Genomic DNA, 24,221 nt, shown 5'->3' with positions numbered 1-24,221 from the left:
GCTGCATTCTCCCCGATGGGGGCAGAAATGTGCATGGACTTTGGGGCCAGCTCTCCATTTACCAGCGGAGACCTGGCAGAGACCCTGCTGCGTGTCCCTCCCTGAGCCGCAGTTTTTCATCGTCAGTGGGTGTGATCTGGAGCGGCCCGGTAGGGATGTGGTGAGGCCCAGATGAAACTGTGGTGGTCATGTATGCGCCTGGAACATGAGCTGTGAAAATCTCGTTCTCAGCAAACGGCTGGGGCTGGGGGCACCCTTCTCAGAGTCCTCAGGGTGAGCCCGTGGGACAGGAGGGTGCCCCCCGACCCCTGCAGTGCCAGCAAGTGAAGACAGGTGTCTGGCTGCCAGGCAACAGGTCACCAATACCTCCTACCCTGTGAATGCAGGCCACGCGCCTTGGGCTGAGACTGGGTAGGCGGCCTCCCCGGTGGCCCTGATTAGGGGGTGGGGAGCCCCAGACCCAGCACTAGGCAGCATCTGTCCCTGATAGGCAGGGCTGAGGTGGGGGGCTGGGGGCACCCAGGGGATCCCATCAGCCAGACTTCACCTGCCTGCTGTGGCCTGAGCTGGTCAACCCAGAATAAAGAGAATGCAGCTCAGTGGAGGGGAGGGGTAGGCAGCTTCCCCTTGGGAGCCAGGGCACTGCCACCAGGCCCCTGGATACGTGTGGGCACCTCAGAGCCCACCACTGGGGAGCCCCTGCCCACCCTTTGCCTGAGTCACTCTCAGTGAGGCTAGGTGGGGGTTTCTCCATGTTGTGGCTTCACACCCCTTCACCAGGAGAAGCAGAAAGTGGAATCATTCCTCCTGGAGCCAGAAACTAAGGACACATTGACCAAACTCCTACCCATCCTAGAATCAACCTCCCTCTCTCTCTCCCTCCCTCCCTCTCTCTCTCATCTTTCCCTTTGCCTCCTCTCAGCCCACAAAAGGCACCAACCAAATTCCACATTAATCACTGGGGACCTTAGATCTCCCACTCCTTCTGCTTCCTGCCAACCAACTATGGTTCCTTTACCCTCAAAGGCTGCTGGTTAGTCTGTAAAATGCTTAGGGCCAAAATAATCCCAGAAGCGCTCTCTCTGTGCCCCCAGAGAATCAAGAGAAAGCCTGCAGCCACCACGGGTTTGCTCTTGTCTCAGGGGCCTCCCCGGCGTCCCTGCACAGAAGGGCGGAGCCGGCTTGGCCCTCCCTCCATCTGACATGAATGTCTGTGGCCCTGTTGCGTCTTCATGGTGACCACCGTGTGTTGTCTGATTCTCTGTTGTCTGTTAAAATTCTTTGTCGTATAGGTAAAATGCAGGATGGCAATGTGGACGCCAGCCAGAGCAAAGGTAACCCTTTTGTATTAACCTGTGGTCCCTGCGGCCCCTCCCCGCCGGTTCTGAGGGCCACAGCAGAGGCAGACGTCCATGCCTATGGGCGCCTGACACCTTTGGGGGGAGGGGGGAGCTGTGATCACATGGTGCCAGGTCAAATGGAGGCATTACCCGTTGAGGACAGGCCACCACAAGCCAGCTTCTCCCCAGCCTTTGAGCTATGCTGCCCATTCAGCTGAAGACTTGAAATTGGGTCTTTGAGGTCTTTAGGGGCTAAGGGGTCAGGCCGCAGGCCCTGTGCTGTCCTGTCAGGCCACGGGCCTGTGCTGAAGGGGGAGGAGCTTGACACCTGTGGATGGGGACACTCTCTTCTACTCTTGAAGCCCCCTTTGTGTCCCTTCTGTCTAGTGACTACTTAATATCCAGCAACATGGCCCAAGGACCAACTGGGCAAAGCCCAAGCCTGTGTCTTGTCTGAATGTGGAGAAGTTGAAGAGCCATTGGGGGAAGGGTCTGCGGGCTTGTTCAGGCCCAGAGGGGACCCTAGCCCACTCCTGCTGGAAATCCAGGGTGGAGCCGTGTCACTCCCTGCTATGTCCTGAATTCCAGGTGCAAGGCAGCCAGTGGCCCTGGGACCAGGGTCTCCAGCAGGAAGAAACCAACCCCCCATCACGGGGATTGCGTGCCGGCCATGCCAGGGCCCAGGCTGGGGAGTGAGGGCCTCACCGTGCTCTGCTGGGCAGTTGGGTGGGTGCCAACATCCCCACCCTGCAGGCTAACCTGTGTGTGTGTGTGTGTGTCTGTGTGTGTGTGTCTGTGTCTGTGTGTGTGCACGTGTGCTCTGCCCCCTGCAGCCAAACAGCAGGACGGGGCGGCCGCCATGGAGATGCAGCCCCTCAAGAGTGCCGAGGGCGGCGACACTGACGACAAGAAGAAGGCCAGCATGCACAAGAAGGAGAAGTCGGTGCTGCAGGGCAAGCTCACCAAGCTGGCTGTGCAGATCGGCAAGGCGGGTGAGCACGCGGCCCCGGGAGATGGCACAGGACACGGGGCATGCAGGGGGACCCCAGGCAGGGCCCTGCCCCTACCTGGGCCTCAGTTACCTCCTCTGCAAAGCGAGGGCTTGCATGAGACCCACCTTCTCTGCCACAAAACCAGTCTGAGTCCTTATACAGTAGGCACTCAGTTCGCACTTAGGCAGAAGAGTGAAGGTAGAAGCGTGGGCTCTGGGGGCAGCCTGCCTGTGTCCTCGTCCAGCTACAGCTCTGAGAACTTGGGCAGGTACCTTCACCGAGCTCTGAGCCTCCACCTCCTGGTCTGTGGACTTGGGATCCCGTAGTCCCTACTTCACAGGTTGCTATGAGGAGTAAAGGAGATTATCTACCCGTACAGGCGCCAGCGTTTGGCAGGTGCGGTGGCTGCACAGGGGGCAGACCCTGTAGGGCCTGGAGTTTGCAATGCAGGCTTTATTCTGAGGACAGCGGGAGCCCTGGAAGAGGTGTGAGCAGGGGAGGGCAGGGATGGAGTTGAGCTGTATGATGACCGCCCAGCTGCCGTGCAGAGGAAAGACTGAAGAAGTAGAGGGCAGTGTCAGGAGCCCGGTGAGAAGCCCCTTGTTTGAGGCCCAGCAGAAGCCGGGTTTCCCGAGTTAGTAGCTGCAGGTGATGGCTGATGACGGCCCCTCTTGCCCTGGAAGCCAAGCCCGGAAGCAAGGTGAGCCCTGCAGCCCTGACACGGCCTTGGCCTCCCCTCCCGGGTAAGGATGTGGCAGATGCCAAGGCCTCCCCACCTGGCTGCCTGCTCCTCCATGGCTGTCTCCCGGCTCTAATTATAGGCACCACAGCGTGGAGAAAAGAGGCAAATTACAGGCTTGACTGTCTATATTTAAACTTGGGGGCCTGATGACAGCTCCCAGCTGCTGGGAGCTTGGCTTCCCGCCTCTGCAACTGTCAGACAGGGATCGAGCCGGCTCTGGGTCTCCGCAGCTGGCGGTGCGGGCGGGGCAGTGATGGGTCCAGGGATTTCCTCCATCCCCGCCACGGAGACAACTCCACGGAAACGTGGCTCTGGAGGGCAGGGAACAAAGCGACGAGAACCACCCCGTGGCCTTCACAGTCCTCACTCATCTCCCTCCCCTACTCAGCCCTGCCGGGCATGGAGTTCAGAGTCGAGCACTTCTGGTTCACGTCCCACCTCTGCTTCTCTCCTGGGCTGAATTCCTTGAAAGCAGAACCTGAGATGGGTGGGCACAGGATCTGGCGGGGTGCTCTCAGGTGAGACCAGTAAAGGGTCAGGGATGCAACAGAGCCCAGGAAGAAGCACAGGCAGCCGGGGTTTCTGGAGGAATCTCAGTCTCCACCTGATCTTACAGGGAGCTCTGGAGCATGGTACCTCTGCAGGGTCTGACCTGCCCTGCAGCAAGGTGTCTGGGCTTCTGGACCTCCACCTCAGCCATTGGATATTGGCCATCAAATTGGGGTGGGTGGACTCCCAGGCACTTTGTGACAAGGAGACGCCAGTTGCCCAAACATCATCCTCCTCTGCAGAGGCTTCAGGTGTGGGCAGCCTCAGCGGCAGCTGTACAGCACATGCAGCAGTTGGGGGTAGTTGGGCGCATGGGGCTGGCAAGAGAGATCCTGCCAGCAGCCAGTAGCCACCTGCAGGTGCTAATTCTACAGTGCCTCCCTGGCCTGTGGCCTCGGGCAAGTCACTTCCCCTCCCCGAGCCCCTGCTGCTTCCTCAGCCTGGAACACCCTTCCCCCAGGTCACTACCTGGCTGCTCATCGTTCCTCTGTCTGCTCAAATATCACCTCCTCCAGGAAGTCTTCCCTGGCCACCCTAGCTAAAGTAGCCACTGGATCTACCAGGCCATGTCGCATTTGTTTTCTTTTTCTTTTTAGTTTTATTAAGGTATAATTTATATATTAAAAAATTGCACACGTTTAATGCACACATGATGAGTTTCCACATATGCATATGCCCATGATACCAGTCACCACAACCAAGGTACTAAACCTATCCACCACCTCCAAAAATTCCCTTGTGTTCTTTCATGGGTTTTTCGGTTTTTGTGTTTTGGGTAAGAACACGTAAGATCCTCTTAAGCAATTATGAAGTGCACAATACCGCATTGTTAAACTATCGGTGCTATGCTATATGGCAGAGCTCTAGAACTTTCTCATCTTGCATAACTGAAACTTTTTCCCCACTAAAAACAACGCTCCTTTTCCCCTCCGTGCAGCCCCTGGCAACCTCCCTTCTATTCTCTGCTTCTATGGGTCTGACTCTTTTAGATTATTCAGATAAGTCCTCCTGTGTCTGGCTTATTTTACGGAGCATAACGCCCTTCAGGTCCAGCCACGTTGTTGCAAATGGCAGGATTTCCTTCTTTTTAAAGCGGAATAATATTCCATTGTACGTGTAGCCCACATTTTCTTTATCCATTCATCTGTCAATGGACATTTGGGTTGTTTTCGTATCTTCAGCCCATGTCACTTCCTACCACGTCATCCTGGAGTTTTTCTTGACAGCGTTATCTGTATCTGAATTATCTTGTTCGTGTGTTTGTTTCTTGTCTGCCTCCCCCTCTAGAATCTCAGCTTCCCAAGGGCTGAAAGGGACTCTGTCCTCTTTACTGCTGTGTCCCTAGTTCCTGGAATAGGAAAGAGTATGTACGTGAAGGCAGGAGGAAGTAAGTGGTACCCTCTGCACATCCTATTGTGTGAGGGCACCGTGCAAGCAGTTACTGATTCACATGATCACTCAGCACCTACTCTGCGTCGGGCACTGTGCTAGGCAATTTACATGTAATCATCGCATTTGATCCTTACAAAACCATGTGAAATAAATATGCATCCCCATTGTACAGAGGAGGAAACTGAGGCTCTTTGAGGATTAAGGACTTGCCCCACGCCACCAAGCTGAGCTGAGGTGTGAGCTAGGGCCTGCCTGACTCACACCTTTGAGCCAAGACTTTGGTCCACATCTCCCTTCCCGGGGCCCCGCACCCCCAGGAAATCCCCTGACAGGTCTCCTCCCACCCGTGTCACAGGTCTGGTGATGTCAGCCATCACGGTGATCATCCTGGTGCTCTACTTCACCGTGGACACCTTCGTGGTCAACCAGAAGCCATGGCTGCCCGAGTGCACGCCCGTCTATGTGCAGTACTTCGTCAAGTTCTTCATCATTGGTGTGACGGTGCTGGTGGTCGCCGTGCCCGAGGGGCTCCCTCTGGCTGTCACCATCTCACTGGCCTACTCGGTGAAGGTGAGGAGGGGAGAGCAGGGCGGGCCAGCTGATGCCACTGAGATTGGCTGCCCCCAGCTGGGGGTCCGTGGGGTGGCTGGCAGGGCCAGTGCCGGGGCTGAGAGAAGAGCTAAGTAGCAGGAGTGGGGACAGAGGAAGCTCGGAGAGAGGATGCATGCAGGTGGCTGAAACTCACATGCCTCCAGGAGAGCCACACCCTGGCTAAGGGGACAGCTGTTATTCAGCACAGCCAAGTGTCGCCTTGGAGGGATGGGGTCCAGTATTGCCAGATATTCAGATTTTTTCCAAGAGAAGCCAGAAATCTGGACTTAACATAAACTCTCCTGATTTTTAAACATTGACAATCAACTCAACTTAAAAAAAATAAATTAGATGCAGGTATCACCCTACAGGCCCACACCCACCCCTGTCCCACCAAACGTAGGCAGAAGCCTGGCCGTCGCAGCCTTAGGCCCCACTGTAGCCATAGTACTTGTATGACTAATCTCGGAGTTTGCTCCCTGAAGTTTGAAAGGGATAAGCCTAAAATAAAAAGGATGTCTGGTTTTATGAAAGCCCCTCCTCAGACTTCCCTGGTGGCGCAGTGGTTGAGAATCCGCCTGCCAATTCAGGGGACACGGGTTCGAGCCCTGGTCCAGGAAGATCCCACATGCCACGGAGCAGCTAAGCCCGTGCGCCACAACTACTGAGCCTGCGCTCTAGAGCCCGCGAGCCACAACTTCTGATCCCACACGCCACGACTACTGACACCCACGCACCTAGAGCCCGTGTTCCTCAACAAGAGAAGCCACCGCAATGAGAAGCCCGTGCACTGCAACGAAGAGTAGCCCCCGGGCTTCCCTGGTGGCACAGTGGTTGACAGTCCGCCTGCCAATGCAGGGGACACAGGTTCGTGCCCCGGTCCAGGAGGATCCCACGTGCCGCGGAGCGGCTGGGCCCGTGAGCCATGGCCGCTGAGCCTGCGCGTCTGGAGCCTGTGCTCCGCGTACCGCAAAAAACAATGAGTAGCCCCCGCTCACCACAACTAGAGAAAGCCTGCACGCAGCAACAAAGACCCAATGCAGCCATAAATAAATAAATATTTTTTTAAAAGAAAAAAAAATTTTTAATTAAAAAAGATAAATAAAAACAATAGCTTCTGTTATTAAAAAAAAAAAAAAAAAGCCCCCTCCTCTCAGGAGATGGGTTAAAAATACGAAGTTTTAAAAGCAATTCAATGAAGGGCAAGTAGGCCCGTGAGTGCCTTGGGTCTGGCGTTGCTCCAAAATGCCACCCTGATGGCAGAGCCCCACCTCCCTCTGCTCCCAGGCCCATGGCCGTCGGTAGAGCCCAAACGCTGGGGTATGGGGCTGGCATCTCAGGAGCACTGGGCGCCTGACCCTCTTGGAGACGCTTCAAGCCTGGCTCACCCCCCAGGTCCTCACACCCTAGGCTCATCATTTTCCCTTGGTCCCGTGGTTTCCCCACCTGGGAGAGCAGGGCCCTGCGCTCCTGTTTCCCAGGGCCCTGAATCCAGGATGTCCCTGCCAGGGCAGAGGCCAGGCCATGTTTAAAAACAAGGCGTTCGCTCCGAGAATGCAGAGCCGCCAGAGGGCACGATCAGCGTCAGTTTCCAAGCTGGAATTTGGGCTGGGCTCACCGATGTAATTTCACACAGAAAAGAGAGCTCAGGGCAGGTGCCAGAAAGTGGCAGCTATGTGTAAAGGATACCGCCCTTATCATCTCCTTGTTTTGGGGTTCTCGAAGAAACTCCATCCCACAAACCAAAGCCCAAACAGGTCACAGCACAATGCTGATCGGGGGCCTGGGGCCCGGAGATTGAGACCTCCTGCTGCCGTGAGCCGGGACCCCACAAGCCACCCAGTTGAGCTCGAGATCTCCTTAAAAGTCTCACAGCTTCGGTTTCGGGGCTTCCCATACAGACATTGTTAGACCTCTACACCTGTAGTTTGTATCTCTGGCACCTGTGCCTTCAGCTGCCTTAGGTAGTGTTACTTGTACAGTCACGTGATAAACTTAGTACAGCTCCCCCAACCCAGGAGGGGCAAACTCTCCCCTTTCTGAGCCTGGACCTAGCCCCTGGGAGCCGTCATCAAAAGAACAGTGGTGACCGCTTAGATCAGCACTGTCCAGTAGAGACATAATGTCAGCTGCACGTGTGATTTTAAATGTCCTGGTAGCCACGTTAAAAAGAAAAAGCAGAAAGAAACAGGTGAAATTAATTTTAATAATGTACTTAAGCTGGTATGTCCAAGTTATTATCAAGCCAATTTGTAATATTTGATAATATACAAGTTATTAATGAGGTATTTTACATTTCTCTTTTCATAATAAGTCTTCAAAACCGGATGTGTAATTTACACTTACAGCACATTTCACATCAGACCAGCCCTGTTTCCAGTACTTAATAGCCTCACGTAGCAACCATATCGGGAGGCTCAGGCCTATACATTCTTAAGCCCCAGAGACGAACCCTCTTCACAGAGGACAGATGGGCAGAGCCCTGATGGAATGATCCAGGCTGTGAGGTTAAACAGAGCTGAGTTCAAAGGCCAGCTTTAACCCTCAGTAGGTGTGTCATCCTGGTCAAGCTGCTTTGCCTTGGCTTCTTTGGTCACCAGAATGGAGTACAAGAGTCCATGAAGGTTTCATAGGATCCTCATGACATCAGATGAGGAAATAAGGGCGGAAGAACTTTACACACTGTGAAGTGTGTTGCAAACTCAAATCGCTGCTAAATGCATCCATCCAACATACATCCATCCCACATACATTTATTGTTACTATTATCACGGGTTTTGATAAGAGACACTGCAAGAGCACATAATTCTACCAATACTCATTTTTTAGTAACATGACCTACCATAAAATTATTCTCATTGCACTCCTTTTTTACCCTTGGTATAAAGAGTTATAATGAGGGCAAGAATAAAGGAAATCAGATTCCTAGGCACAGACTAGAACAACATCTGACTCAGCCTTTAGCTAAATGCACCTTTTCACATCCGTCCTTGCCAGATAGGGTCACTGTGTCATAAGGGCCTGCAGTAAGAGTGGTGGTTCCTTGAGGATCACTTTATGTGCGTTACTTGCTTGAGAACCTGGAAGAAGCTAGGAGTGTGATGCTGGGAAGAGAGAAAGGACAGTGACTATAAGAAAATTAATAATATGTCGAGTAGGAGTTCATTTTTGTCATAAATTTTAAAAGAAAGGATATTGATATGTAAGACGTATCCGTGCTAGGTGGTAGGATTATGGTTGATCTCCTTTCTTTGTTGTGTATCTATATTTAAAAGAAATTTATGATTTTTATTACACAATTTATAATATGTATTTATTGTAGAAAAATAGAAGCTATAGATTTTTAAAAGAAGGCAATAACAATCCTATAACTCTACCACCCAGAAATAATGACACTAATATTTTGTCTATTTCCAGATAGTGTCCTATGTCTATTAACATGTGTATAACTTAAATTTATTCAGTTTGGGTGAAACCAAAGTGACAGTGAAAACCAAGCACCAGTGAAAGATGGTACCTTTGAAAAAACTCATAACCAAATAAGGAATTTATTTCTGTTAGGGTGTAAGAGGAAACTATTTGAAGTAGTCAGAAAGGACCCAATCTTCATTTATCATCCTTTTCCCTATTTTTTCCATAAAGAGTACAGATTACTTCCGTAATCCAAATTAATAAAGTCAACTAATCAACTCTTTTAAATGCCTCAAATAATTTAAAAGAAACGAAAAAGAGAGAGAGAGAGAGAAAAAGGGCTGCACACAGAAAAGGAGTCCAGATGACAGGGGCTGTAGCCAGCAAGATCCTTCGCACATGTGTGAAGCAAAGGGGCAGCTCTGCCTCATTTCCTGCGTGTTTACACCGTGACCCTGCCTCCCAGCTCCCTCTCCTCACTGTTGCCATCTCATCTGCCCTTTCCCCCAGAAAATGATGAAGGACAACAACCTGGTCCGCCACCTGGACGCCTGTGAGACCATGGGCAATGCCACGGCCATCTGCTCGGACAAGACGGGCACACTCACCACCAATCGCATGACGGTGGTGCAGGTTTACGTGGGCGATGTCCATTACAAGGAGGTCCCCGACCCCAGCTCCATCAACGCCAAAACCATGGAGCTGCTGGTCAACGCCATTGCCATCAACAGCGCCTACACCACCAAGATTCTGGTAAGTGGTGCAGCCTCCACCAGAGGGAGGAGCGTCCGGGGGCGATACAGAAGTACTGGGCAGGCTAAGCAGTGTGATGCATAATTCTAAATCCTACTGATGTGTTTTGGGTGGTCAGATAGTAAGCAGCCTGTTTCTCTTTGACTTAGCTGTGCTGTTCGCATGACACAAAAAAGAAGATTGTTGTTAATTGTGTTTTTTAGACCCTGTCATTGCCCTCCCTACCAAAAAAATAGTCTTTTTATTAGTTAGCTTCTGCTGTATAACTACTCCAAAATGTAGTGGCTGAAAACCAGGCTGTGTATCTAGCTCACATTTCTGTGAGTCAGGAGTTCAGGCTGGGCTCAACTGGGGGACCATGTCCTCGTGTGTCTGAGGTGGGTCACATCCACAACTCTGCTGATCTTGGCAGGACTCTAGGCTGATCTGGGATGACCTCGGCTGGGACGGTTCATCTCTGCTCTGTGTGGTCCCCCTCCTCCAGCAGGCTAATCTGGGCTCTTCACGTTGTCATTTTGCCACATCCTGTTGGCCAACACAAGTCGAGAGGCCTGTCCAGATTCAAGCAGCAGGGAAATAGACTCCATCTCTAATGGGAGGAACTTCAAAGTCACATTGTAAAGGGTGTGGATTCAGAGAGGGTACTAATTGTGGCCATTTACACAATCTACCACTGGCGACGACATTGTTGTCAGTAATAGTAGTGGTAGTACTCGTTTTGTTAAGAAAAACTCTCATATTCCTGTCTCAGTTCAGCTGCCTGGACGCATCATGCTAGAATCCCTGATTGGGTTAGAAGCATAGGTTGCCTTTTGGTGATTAACCAGTATTCGAATGAAGAGAAATACAAACTTGTCCATCCAGAGCCCATTTCTACAGTGTGAGCATCTGGGTGAGCAGCTGAGCTTTCCTGCTTACCCCGCCAACGTGCCCTAGCCCTGACCTCTCCTTCGGCTCCTGAGCTGGCCTGAACCTTCAGGATCAGGCTGGGTGGCGGGAGTGCCAGAAGCTTTATCGAGTCTGGGAGAAGAGCACGAGTCTGCGGCAAAGGGCCAAAGGCTGGTGGGGGGTACGGGACACTGGGGCTGCAAGGACTGCACCCGCCCCTGCGGTTGAGCAGGTACTCCTGCATCAGCCCTGAGCTGCAGGCTGGGGAGGCAGCACTGACAGAAGGAGAAAGTAGGTCGGGAGAAAGCGTGCAGATGGATGATAGAGGATGCTGGGGGCGGCAGGAGCGCGGGGCGGGGGAATGCCAGAAAAGACGGCGTTTTTGTCTTCTCCCCACCCCACCCCATCCCCTACCTCCCAGCCCCGATTTGGGAATCAAGGGAGGTTGACGATGCTTTATTCTGTTCCCCAGGCCTTCCTAAAATAACTGAGATGCTGTTAATGATCTCGTCCCGCAGAGAGGGGAGTGGGGCAATTCCCAGAACAGGCTTCTGGTGATGGGGGTGGCTGTGTGGGCAGAGCCCTGCAAGATGGGCTTGAATTGAGATGTATATTATGCAATTACAGTCAAAAAGGAGTTCTCGGATCTGCCAGGAGGGCTGCGAAACATCTTTGCAGCGATAAGGCTCAATTAGGCAGCTTCACAGCACCGATGGCACAGCTCAAATTCATTTCCAGATGTCGGTGACTGAGGCTGTATCCAGGTGGCTTAAAGGACAGGGGTCCATCAGTCCGCCTTGGGGAAGAGTGTGTCTGCCAAGCCTGGAAAGAGCTCAAGGACCTGGGAACCGGGATCCTTGGTTTGTAAACAGGCCAAGTCACTTACCTCTCGGGCACCGGTGTCCCCTTCTGTGCCTTGAACCCTGGCATCCTAGAACCCTTGTGCCTTTCTTTCTGGGGCTTCCCTGAAAGAACCCTGGCCACACGGTTCTCTTTGCTGGGCGCTGATGGCCGTCAATGTGGAAGGGACAGCAGAGGCCCCTGGTATGTCTGGGTGGTAGTTAAAGCTCACACTCTGGAGCCAGACGGCCTGGGTTCAAATCCCTCACTAGCTGTGTGACTGTAAACAAGTTACTTAACCTCTCTGTGCCTCAGTTTCCTGGGGGAGATGATAGAATTACTGTGAGGATGAAATGAGTTAGTAAGTGGAAAGTGCTTAGCACAAGGCCTGGCACATATTCAGCGCTCAGGGTGATTAGCATTGTTGTTCGTCAGCAGTAAAATCATCCCTTGGTAACCAGGCAGAGGTTAATCAATAAACGAATAGACAGCAGAGGCATCAGGGCTACAGAGGGAAAGGGTCTTGCCCAAAGTTACACAACCAATTAGCGGCAAAGCCAACTTATAGATACCCTAAAGCCAGCTATTGAGTAGGGTGTCCAGATTCGGTTCTTGGTCCTTGCAACCAATCCTGCAGCATCTTTAGTATTGGTTGGTCTCAGGAAGGAAGGCGTGGAGTCTAGAGGGTCCGATTCACAGCCAGGGCTGTCAGCCATATTGGGAGAAGGGGCTCCCAGGGACTGCCCTTCTAGGCCTAGAGGAATTTTGAGAAGAGTCACAGGCTGCTCAGTTGAGGGTGGAAGTCCAGCCACCCTCCAGACCAGTCTGGGAAATCTAGACTGCAAAACATCCTTACCACGCAAGAGGAGTCGGGCAGGAAAGGCACGCAATGTCCCCACACTACCCATAAGCTTTGGTTGGGAAATGAGCTTGGCCTGGGAAACAGACCATGGGCAAGGCTGTATTTCCCCCTGTACGAGGGTGCCGATTCTTCTGTGTCTTCTTGCAGTCTGATGCAGGCTGTGTGCTCTTTGAGAGGGAGAGACACAGCTGAGTTATCTCTGCTCCCCCCCCCCCCCAGCATAGGCTCTTGGGAAGTACTGGTTGGGCGGGTGAGGTCAGTGAATTGACTGGTGAATAAATTTATAGATATGTATCAGTGAGATGAAGACTAGGTAGGGAGAGGGATGGATGGGTGGGTGGGGCATGGATGGAGAGATGGGTGGGTAGGTGGATGGATGGATGGATGGATGAGTAAATGGAAGAGTAGACAGACGGATGAATATGTGGGTGGTGGATGGATGAATATGAATTGATAAGAGGCTCAGGACAGGGCTCCCTCTATGTTCTACTTTCCTGTTCTTGTGACAGCAAGAAGTAGTAGTTGGCCTTGGTCCCAGTCCCACGGCTAATACCAGTGCTCTCTTGGTACCTCCAGCATGCCGAGCGAATCTATTCTGAAACTGCCCTCAACTCTCTAGTCTGCATTGATCCGGAGACTTCCAAATTAGCTAGTGCCTGTTATTCTAAAAGATTTTTTTTAAAACTAGATGAGTATTTGCAGGGGTAGGTTGTGTAGGTATAATCTACATGGGTCCGCGGACCTTAAGGACCACCTGGTCCAGCCCTCTCACTTTACTCTGAGGCCCAGAAATGGGAGAGGACTTGGGCCAAGTCACCCTGTGGGTTAGTGGAGTTAGAATCCAGATGTCCTGACACCCAGTCCAGTAAGCAGAGGTTAGGAGCTTTGGCTCTGAAGTCTGACAGACCAAGATTCAAACTTCAGCTGCAGCACTTACCACCCGTGTGATCCTGAGCAAGTTAACTAACCTCTTCAAGCCTCTGTTTTCCAATCTGTAAAATGAGTATACAATGAATCATAATCACTAATATTCACTTAGCCAGACTCATTGCTGAGTGCTTAACCCATGTTGCCTTGTATGAGGACCACATGAAGTAGGTGACATCACATCTCCAATTCATAGATAAGGACACTGTTGCTGGGAGGAGTTAAAGAACATGCCCAGAGCCCCAGAGCAGATGAGAGGCTGAGCCAGGGTTCACATCCAGGTCTGTCCAGTCCAGAGCCTGCACAGCTCACCACCACTCCTTCTCCAAGTCCTCTGGCTGCACCTTTGCCTTGAGGCAGTTCCAGGGCTGCTCTGAGATCAGATGAGAAGGTGTATGTGTGGCTGTCAGCACAGTGCTGGACACGTAGCAAGCGCTCAGACCGCTCCAGTTGTTACTCTTATCACTTCTATTATTATTTCTGAGCCTTACCCTCTGTAGTTTGCTTTGCCAGCCACTGTCTAGTTTGACCCTCCACATCCCTTCCAGGTAATCAAGGCAAATAGGACAATTCCCGTCTTGCAGCTAAGAAAACAGAGCTGCAGAAATATCGAGTAACCTGCCCAGGGCTGCTCCTGCCACCAAGTGACAGAGCTGAGTCCCGAGAACTCTGGAGGAGTTTACCCAGCGGGCGAGGGAGCAAGGTCATTCCAGGCAGGGCCACAGCCTGCCAAAGCCCAGAGACCTCTCAGGAGATGTGGCGGTCTGTGGCCTGGACCTTTCCCAGGGCCACAGGGATGAGAGGCGAGGCTGAGAAGGCTGAGGGGGAGTTGGGTGGCAGCAGATAAGCCCTTAGTAGGCTTTCTCATCACAGTGCCCAGAACCAGCCAGGCACGGGTGGAGGGTGGTGTGAGAGCCAAGGCTGCCAGCGGGAAGGCCAGAAAAAGTGACCCAGGACGCGCCTCTCAGAGGGCCAGCCCCAGCCCCATGCCCCATCCCTTCTGCGGATGGCAGAACTTTCTTCTTTCCACTCCTATTTCTAATCATTAGGAACGAAGCTTGCCCTCTGAGGGAAGCTACATGAATCATCTTGTAGTCAGAAATTGCTTCCCCACCTCAGAAATCCTGGCACACCCTCAGATTTGCCTTGTCGCTTCCGACCCTTTGAACGTCAAGACTTTTGCTAGCTTCTTCTTCTTGTAGCCCTGCTGATTCTTGAGCTGCAGCTGAGCTTTCAAATGGAAATAGCTCCTCCTCAGACTTTAGAGGCACGGAGCTTTCTTGGGAAAACATTCTCCTTTTCCACCCACGTTTATTCTGTGTGCTGAAACCACCCAAGCGGACTTTCAGTTTATATTTTATGAGACCTCTTTTAACGTAGGTTGACACTACAGTTAACATTTGAATTATTAAAATGAAGATGGGCACTTGTGGAGCCGAATTGTTGGAAGTTTATGGCGTATGTTCTGGAAACATGAACTACTGAAAGAAAAACAAATCTCCTTGGAGTCCCTGAAGTGGTTCTGGAAGAAGGAGCAGGGAGGATCTGCCTGGAAGGATGGTTTTCCTGAATAAATGAGCCACAATTCACCTCGTTAGAAACTCCAGGTCTTCAGTCTACCCCGTTCCCAAACTGAGGCGGCTTCATCCACAGACAGCCCCCAGGACCCCCAAAGGCAGGAATGACCTGCTCGATTGTATTTCACACAAATCTTAGATCTAGAGCTCCTGAGAGGAGGGGAGAGTGGGGAGGTGGCTCTAGGAAGCAGTCAGCCCTTGAACTCAGACGGCTCCAAACCCAGGGTGCAACTAAATATTCCAATGAACCTCGAACCCCCTGAGTCAAGCGAGCTCTGCGAGGGGCTCTGGCCAAGGCAGGGGCTCACAGAAGGCCCTGGAAGTGGCTTAGCAGGGCCTTAAGATGGGGAGGTGGGGCGGCCCTTCGTTCTGGTCTGTGAAGCGACAGGGGCCTTTGTGTTGGATTCAGCAGCTGTTTTGGTTCTGTTTGGTTTTGTTTGTTTGTTTGTTTTTGCAAACACCATCCCTAGGAGAACAGTTTAAAGCACATAACCCTGAATGGGGAATTCTGATTTTTAACAGCACTGTTAATCCCTATATCCCACCTTCTCACCCTGTGCACGTGACACAAAACACACAGCACATACGCCTACCACACACACACTATACCACACACACACGCACACACAGCACATACACTCACCACACAATACACGCAAATCACACAGGTATATGCACAAATATACACACACACGCCACATGCGCATACCACACACTGCACTACACACAGCACACACACACCACATGCACACACATGCATAGTGCATGGGCAAGCTCGGGAAGGTCCCCAGGAAACCTGCTTTCCAGCGTGTGTCTCCCCAGGGCGTTTCAGCCTGTCCCAGCTGTTCAGGACACACACCCCGCCCGAAGCCTTTGCAGTCTCTGGGGAAAGTCCACGATTCTGCCCCCTGCTGCTCCTCGAGGCCCAGCACCTGAGGAGACCCTCAGATGACAATTCCGGAGGCCAAAATTCTGACAAAATCCCATCCCACCTGGCCTCCCATCAGCAGCTCTCCACACCCACAGACACCAAATTATTCATTTATTCATTCAACGCACATTCATTAATTACCCCAAGTGGGAAGTAGAGATAAGCAAGACAGCCCTCCCCCCCACCCCCGACCATGGGCTCTAAACCAATCACCCACCAGTTACCTCGTTAAACAACCATCTCAAATGCTAGTGAAGAGAGGCAGGGCGTGTGCTGTGTGGGCTCAGAGCTGAGAACAGCTGGGGTCAGATCCTAGCTCGGCCACTTACTAGTTGTGTGACCTGGTTTCTCCAGGCCTCCCTGTGCACATGGGAATAATAACAGCCCGACCCCTGGGGAGCCATGAGGATGCAACCGAGGACGCACGTGCAGAGCTTGGTAAAGAGCTAGCGAGGTCACTGCCGCAGCTGCCGAGGCTGCCTGGTGGTCCATCTGGGCATCGGGGAGGCTCGTCTGCCAGTGCCTATCCTCAAGGGGGGAGGGGGAGGGGCTAGGCCACCAGAGACAGCCAGCAAGCAGAAAGTCATTTTCTCATGCGCTCTCACAATCGGCATCCTACGGCATTTGCTGCGATTTACCGTGCTATGGTGGCCGCGTTCGGGGGCACAGGGAGGACGGGGTGTTGAGGATGTTTTAATATTGTAGTAAAATACACATAACTTAAAATTTATCATCTTAGCCGTTTTAGTGTACAGTTCAGTGTCATCAGGTACATTCGCATGTACAATCATCACCACCACCCATCTCCAGAACGTTTCATCTTCCCCAAGTGCAGCTCTGTCCCCATTAGACACTCCTCCCCCCCCCCCAGCCCCTGGCGCCCACCCTTCTACTTTCTGTGTCTATAGATTTGACTACTCAAGGGACCTCGTGTAAGTGGAATCACACAGTATCTGTCCTTTTTTGTCTGGCTTATTTCACTTAGCATAATGCCCTCAAGGTTCATCCATGTTGTAACATGCGTCAGAATTTCCTTCCTTTTTAAGGCTGAATACTATTCCACTGTATGTGTAGATCACATTTTGCTTATCTCTTCGTCTGTCAGTGGACACTTGGGTTGCGTCCATCTTTTTGCTCCTGTGAATAATCCTGCTGTGAACACGGGTGTACAAATATCTTCTCAAGTCTCTTGCTTTCAATTCTTTTGGGTATATACCCAGAAGTAAAAATTGCTGGATCATATGATAATTCTATGTGCAGTTTTTTGAGGAACCTCCACACTGGTTTCCACAGTAGCTGCACCATCTTACATTCCCATCAACAGTGCACAAGGGTTCCAATTTCTCCACATCCTCGCCAGCGCTTGTTTTCTGTTTCGTTTTGGATAATGGGCATCCTCATGAGTGTGAGGCAGTACCTGCTAGCTATGTTTCTTTTCATCTCATTTTTGCAGATGTTATTTATAACTTGTCACTCTTCAAGTCATCATTCCTTGGGCTTAGCTCTAGTGACCCCCAAGCATCCCAGAACAGGAGCATGAATTGTCCTCTCAAAGTTACACCCATAGCTGCACCCAGCACTCCCAAAGGGCTTAGTGCCCATACAGGGAAATGTGCTGGATACGGTGTGGCACTAGGAATCAGGGGAATTGGGGGCAGCCCCAGGCCTGCCCCCCTGCAGGTCTGTGATGAGGAGCAAATCACTTCCCCCCGGGCCTGCTTCCTGCCCCTCAAAACCAACGCCTTAACTCCCTTACAGAATTAGAGCCCTGGAGAGCAAGCCTCATGGAAGTCTACAGCAATAGTAAAACCTCTGGGTTTGTCAAGATAAAAAAAGCCAAAAGAGAAAAGGGACGAGTCCCTACTTCTTAATAATGCACGTAGGCGATTTTAGAGCTCAAGTTCATGGTAACAAATTGAATTATGGAGGAGGCAGCTCTGCCATTTGCAACCATAGATTGTTTGAAATCCTTTTAGGGGAAAATTAAAATATCTCACAGAGGGTAATAAAATGCTGCCTGTTTCACAGGCATAACTGCTTAGCTCTCTTGGGCAGATAAGTAATTAGGCATTTTTATTTCAGTCCTCCGTGTCATCATCTTCTTTCATTAGTGGAGGGGAGAAAACTGTTTTGGAAGATACATAAAACCCTGGAAATCACCAGAAGGTTAATTAGAAAATTGGAAAAAAAAATGATAAGTAAATAAATATATAAATTTTAAAAACACAACATAACTGCATACTGCAGAGACTAAGGGGCGTACTTTGAATTTCTTTTCCCAAACATCAGAAAGGGGAAACTGTCAGATTCCTCTGCTTCCAGATCAAATCCCACCGAAGAGCTTCGGTGTGGGGAGGCTTCCAAGGCCCGTGATGCCTGGACATAGTTGAACATGGCATGGAGCAGGGAGGGTGTTCTAAGGCTTGACCCGTGGCCCCCAGACACCCTCTGAGGGATCTGCAGCTCTGCCTTGTTCTACCATCCTTCACTGCCATCCACCATCCACTTGAAGGAGTGGGTTGATTTTTCTCTCAGCTAGAAATCATCTGCTAGAGCCTCTCCATTTTACAGATGGGGAAACTGAGGACAAGAGCTTAGGGTCTAAGGGTATGTACGCCTAGGTCAATGCCCATGACCCGACAGGGCTCGGGTCTGCTCCCAGGGCCCGAGTCCTAACTGTGGATGGGGCAGTTGGCCAGGGACATATCCTATTGCCATCCTGCCCCCCTCACAGCCAGTCCATGCAGCATCTTCTAGACTCCGTCTTCTTCTTGCCTGCTGCTCTTTGGAACAACACGAAGGGTTCCTGTGCAAGGCTGGCCTGAGACCCACAAAGAGCCCCTCATGGCGGGGTCGGGGGACGCAGAATGCTCATGGGTATTATTCCTCTTCAGTATCTCTCTGGTCTTTGGGTTTATCCGTGGTGGCTTTTACCACTCCCAAAGCCAGCTCCACCTGAGTCGCTGCACGTTAATTTTATACCAGTGGTCTGAGTGTGTGTATGCACGTGTGGCGGCTGCCCATGGGAGGTGAGTTTACCTGCCTTATGAACTTCCCTCAGCCGCCTGCCAGTCCCACCATTAGCGCCCACGTGGAGGCGTCTCGTTCTTACCTATTCGCCTGTGCCTCCCGCACCCCAGAGTGGCCTGCGTTGAGCGATCCAGCAAACAATGAGTAAATGCCTACTGTGTGCCGGGCTCTGTGCTGCCCTGAGAACCCAGGGGGGGAAGAATACAGCAACTCCTACTCGGGGTGACAAACCCACAAAGCAATTCTCAAAGACAAGGAAATATCTGTGCTGGTCCTTAAAGGGCAAGGAGGAGTTTGCCTGGCAGGGAAGGAGGAAGCAGGGGTGAAGCCACAGAGGCATGAAACAGCTCGTGTTCGGGCAGCCGCACGAAGAAGTGAGAGGCACTGGGGAGATGTGGTCGGGGGTTTGACTGAGGCTCAGGGCGGGGGCTGTGGTGTCCAGTTAAAAAGAAACGAACTAACGCTGTGAGTGGGGATGACTCTCAAAAATTGAACGTTCCATGAGTGAAGCAAGCTACGGAAGAATATGTACAGCCTCCTTACATGACGTTTTCAACATGCAAAACAGTGCTGCACATATGTACGTTAGGTCAAACTACATGAAATTGCCAATGGCTGGCCATTGTGACGTACCAAAATAGCAGTTGCATTTGGTTCAACCTCAACTGAAGTCACAAGGGACATTGCATCCAGAGCACAGAATACTACCCAGTCATGCAAAGGAACACGCTCCTGACACACGCGACAGCTTGTCTGCATTGCCAGGGGATTGTGCTGAGTGAAAAGAAGCCCGTCTCCGAAGGTTACATACTGTATGATTCCATTTATATAACATGCTCAAAATGACAGAATCATGGGGCTGGAGAACAGCTTAGTGGTTGCCAGGGGCAGGGACGGGGAAGGGAGGGAGGTGACTGCAGTCACATAAGGGTGGCACAGGGAGTGCTGTGATAAACTGTTGTGTGTCTTGATGACGGTTGTCACAGGAATCTACATGTGATGCCATTGCTCAGAACTAAACACACACACATACACACACACACACACACACACACACAGAGTACACTAAAACTGGTGAAATCTGAATCCAGCGGGTTAGATTGTATCAGTGTCAACATCTTGGTTGTGACATTGTGCTACAGCCATACAGGAAGTGAGCACTGGGGGAAACGGGATGAAGGATGTATGACATCTCTCTGTGTTATTTTTTATTGCCTGTGAAACTAGCACTATCTCGAAATAAAAAGTTAAAACACACAGGGCAAGGATTAATGCCAAATTTAAGTTAGAGTTTCTTTCTGGGACAAGGGGTGCGTTATGCAGATGCGGAGGGGTATATAGGGGGGTTCAACTTTATCTGTTAGGCTTTACTTCTTAAAAAAGAAAAATCTGAAGCAAACATGGCCTAGAACTAAGGTTCTCCAGAACTGGAGGGTCTGGGCACACATTTTTTTTATCATTCGGTCACAGGTTTATGTTTGACATAGTTCATAATTTTTAAACAGCTGATCTTGCTTAATTCCCTTCAAACAGAGCCCGGATTGGGTCTGGGACGCAGAATCCTAAGGTGGGGGGGAGGGGTGGCCCCACCCACAGGCAAGCGGCAGCCCGGTGAGCACCCCGCCTCTCCCCGCAGCCCCCGGATAAGGAGGGCGCCCTGCCCAAGCAGGTGGGCAACAAAACAGAGTGCGGCCTGCTGGGCTTCGTGCTGGACCTGAAGCAGGACTACGAGTCTGTGCGCAGCCAGATGCCGGAGGAGAAGCTGTACAAGGTCTACACCTTCAACTCCGTGCGCAAGTCCATGAGCACCGTAATCAAGCTGCCCGACGAGAGCTTCCGCATGTACAGCAAGGGCGCTTCGGAGATCGTGCTCAAGAAGTAAGCGGTGCGGGAGCGGGGGGCGGGGCGCGGGGCGCAGGCACAGGCCGCGGGGAGGGGCCGGGGGCACCCAGGGTCACGGGAAGGGCCGTGCCCAACGCCCCGCAGCAAGACCGCCCCGCAGCAAGACCGCCTGCACGTGCCCTCCCCCAGGGCTTTTGCTACTGTGTCCTCTTAAAGGTTTCTGCAGGGACTCCTCCCTCTTCTCCCTAAGTCACTGGCTCATCAGGAAGTTCTTCCCATTATCCCTGTCAGAGCCCCCTCACGTCACTTCCCTGAGCGTAGAGTTGGTAGACGGCGTGACTTTTCACTGTGAGCAGGTGTCCTCTGACTCCAGGTGCCAGAAGTAAGCCTGGAGAACTAAGCAAGTCAGCCCCCCTCTCTGGGCCCCAGTTTACCCATTTGTACCTTGAGGGGGACTCAACCCTGGTCACACATAGAATCGCCCCAGGGAGCTTTTAAAAAAAAAACCACTGATTCCTGGACTCGCCCCCAACAAACTGAATTGGAACCTCTGGCGTGGGGCCTGCAGTGTGTGTGTGGTGGGGGGTGGGGTTATTCAGTGCTTTCCCAAGCCATCCTGATGCGCAGGCAGGGTCAGGAACCACTAGCGGAGGTTTCATGCCCTCTGAAAACCATTTTCGCTGTGGAACTATTTTTTTCAGATGAAATCTTGTGGAGATGAAACAGAGCAAAGTAGATCTGCTCTTGCTGAAATGGCCTGGGGCAGATATTACAAAAAGGCCGCCTGATTTCTTTTTGGCTGGTCCTGATTTCATCCCTGCCTGGGGCCCAGGGGCCAGGACCACCCCTGAAGCATTATGGGAGATGGTCTGGACGAGCCCTGGATGACCAACCACGGCCAGTGGGACGTCCGTCACTGGGGAGGTGGGGGTGAGCTCCGAGCCCGTCGGAGGGAGGGTCTTTGGGCCCTTGGCTGGACCTTACCCGGCCCCCTCCCACCTCCCCCAGGTGCTGCAAAATCCTCAACGGGGCGGGTGAGCCCCGGGTCTTCCGGCCCCGCGACCGGGACGAGATGGTGAAGAAGGTGATTGAGCCCATGGCCTGCGACGGGCTCCGCACCATCTGCGTGGCTTACCGCGACTTACCCAGCAGCCCCGAGCCCGACTGGGACAACGAGAATGACATCCTCAACGACCTCACCTGTATCTGCGTGGTGGGCATCGAGGACCCCGTGCGGCCCGAGGCAGGTGCCCCGCCGTGGAGCTTGGGGAAGGGGGTGAAGCTGGGCGTCCAGCCTGCTGGGTGACCTGGAGTACGTCGCCTCACCCCTCTAAGCCTCAGTTTCCCTGCAAGGCCCACGGGGTCTTCTCTGTACCTACTCCTAAGCATTCAGACTCTTAAGGGTAGCGTAGCCACACTTACCTGCTTGGGACATGGGGTGCAACCCACAGCCTGCCAGCCGGCGTTGCTCTACCGTGAAGGCTGCCCTGCCCTAGAAGCCTCAGAGGAGCCAGGATCTCCTGTCCAAACCCATAGGCCCAGATTCAAGGGTCCCTGCAAAGGAGACACCCAATAACAAAGGTTACCACACTCAAGAAGACCCCAAATGTGGGCCTCCCCATCAGCATTTAGAGTTCTCCCCATCCAGACCAAGTTTACCGGTTAGTTTTCCCTAGTGATGTAGCGGGCAGTCTGCCTCTATCAGGTTTCCAGGGGAGCAGAGCTGGAAAGTTAACCAAAGGTCAAATTCTCAAGCAGAAGGGAAGGGGCGGGTGACAGCACCCCCTCCCTGTAAAGATCGAGAAAAGTGATGTAATATGTGCACCTACTGGGGTGCTCAGATGACAGTGGGTCTTCAGTCTCCTTTAGCTGACTCTGCATCTGGGGGGAAAGCCAAGAATTCAGTGCCGGGAATTTGCAGGGTTGGGGAAGGATGGGACGTGCGTGGTCGGTTGAGCTGCCCAGGCTGGGAAGAGGGTGTCGGAAGAGGAGAGAGCTGCCTCGAGTCTCCGAAACGCTGCTGTGGGCAGAGCTCGCTCGCTCACCCTGGGAGCCCGGGAGGCAAGGCACAGGAGGGGCTGGCCTCCTCTTCCTCGAGGACTAATGCTGCTGGGCCCAGACTGGCCTTGGCAGTGGGATTTGGTGATGCTGCCCCTTGGGACTGTTTCTGACCAGGGTTCTTGGCCCCCTTAATCAATATAAATTGATAGGAGGCCATACAAGAAATTCAGGCAAGGCTTTATTGGGGCTCCTGCTGCAGCAGGGGGGAGTGAGAACAAGTAACAGGTTCCTTTGCTCTTGGCTCCTTCTGTGGGGTGACGGTAGGGGTGTGTCCAGGGGTCGGGCCGAAGGGGGGGCTTAGGTGGTCTGCCCACCCCTTTGGTGGTGCTGTGTGCAGGGGGCGCGCCCATTACCCTGCTTTTGCTCCCGACTCTTGGGAAGTGGCAGTTGGGTTCTTTTGGTCTTTTTTGTATCTTGTTGTCTATAATTTGCCCCAGCTGGGCATGCACGCGGTTATTTTTGGTCGCTTATAGTTTCTTTGTATGTCGTTGCTCGAGGAGACGTCTGTCCAGGTGCAAGCACTGCAGCAAACGGTCCCAGGTCCCAGCCTGTCTCAGGACCACGTTCCTCCACCAAGGGCAACTTCAGTGTCCCCCGCTTACCCTGATACCATCCTCTGGGGCCTCTGGCTGTTCCCTGCTCCTCCTGGAGCCTCCATGTCCCCTTCTTTCAAGTGAAAGGGAGCAGGCAAGATGCCCTCCAAGCTCCTGGCCCCGCTGTTTTAAGACTGCATTCCAAAGACTAAGTGAAACTTGAAGGTCACAGACGTGGACTTTCACATTTAGGCAGCAGGGAGAGGGGTCAAAAGTGTGAGTTCGGGCATCAGATAGACCTGGGATTTTGAGTCCCTTGGCATTACGAGCTGTGTGACCTTGGGCCAGTTACATAACCTCTCTGAGCCTCCATTTCCTCATCTGAAGACTAGGGACAATAATAGTATTCTACACACATGCACACACACACACACACACACACACACATGCCTCCTCACTCCCACCCGAAGCCTAAAACAGCAGGGCTGGGAACATGTTCAGCCTATGTCGGAGAAAGGGAGCCTGGTTCCAACCCCAGCTCTGCCACTAACAAGCCACTTCTCCTCTCTGTGCCTCAGTCCCCTCATCTGTAAAATGGGTGGTCGGCCTGGGGGCCCCTCAGGTCCCATCCAGCTCTAAGGTTCTGAGCCAGCTGCCTGGGAGGCTTACTCTCATGCCTTTCTTTGCTTCCCTCCGTCAACACATCCCTGTGGGTGACCTTCTCTCTCCCCTGGGCTCACCCCGGGATGTGGTTTGGAAGCTGTAACTGTGTTGGAGGGCAGGGACGTACTGGAGGGACACAGCAGTCTAGGGACATGGGTTCTCGTCCCGCCCCTGCCACTCCTTCACAGAAGACCTCCGGCGTATCACTGCCCCGGGCCTCAGTTTTTCCATCTGAACGATAAGAAAGTTGGACGTCAACAAGTGAGGGACACAGTGGAGTTACTGGTGATGCTGCCT

General features: G+C 52.4%; 1 protein-coding gene across 14 annotated transcripts in view; it reads left to right on the top strand.

Moving 5' to 3' along the window:
* Window positions 1–24,221, top strand: part of ATP2B2 (ATPase plasma membrane Ca2+ transporting 2) — a 351,715-nt gene that overhangs the window by 297,838 nt on the left and 29,656 nt on the right. For 12 of the 14 annotated variants that reach the window (XM_067755445.1, XM_067755444.1, XM_067755447.1 and 9 more), the window contains 6 exons: window positions 1,293–1,334; window positions 2,174–2,332; window positions 5,371–5,585; window positions 9,528–9,770; window positions 20,462–20,703; window positions 21,676–21,910. In XM_067755445.1, the coding sequence (XP_067611546.1) occupies window positions 1,293–1,334; window positions 2,174–2,332; window positions 5,371–5,585; window positions 9,528–9,770; window positions 20,462–20,703; window positions 21,676–21,910 (1,136 nt within the window). The remainder of the gene's footprint in view (window positions 1–1,292; window positions 1,335–2,173; window positions 2,333–5,370; window positions 5,586–9,527; window positions 9,771–20,461; window positions 20,704–21,675; window positions 21,911–24,221) is intronic. The other 2 variants (XM_067755454.1, XM_067755456.1) reach the window with 1 other exon arrangement.

The sequence above is a fragment of the Pseudorca crassidens genome, chromosome 10 (assembly GCF_039906515.1).
Source record: "Pseudorca crassidens isolate mPseCra1 chromosome 10, mPseCra1.hap1, whole genome shotgun sequence".
NCBI classification, from domain to species: Eukaryota; Metazoa; Chordata; class Mammalia; order Artiodactyla; family Delphinidae; genus Pseudorca; species Pseudorca crassidens.
Note: the sequence above shows the minus strand (reverse complement) of the source record. Positions and strands in the feature narration are given on the sequence as shown.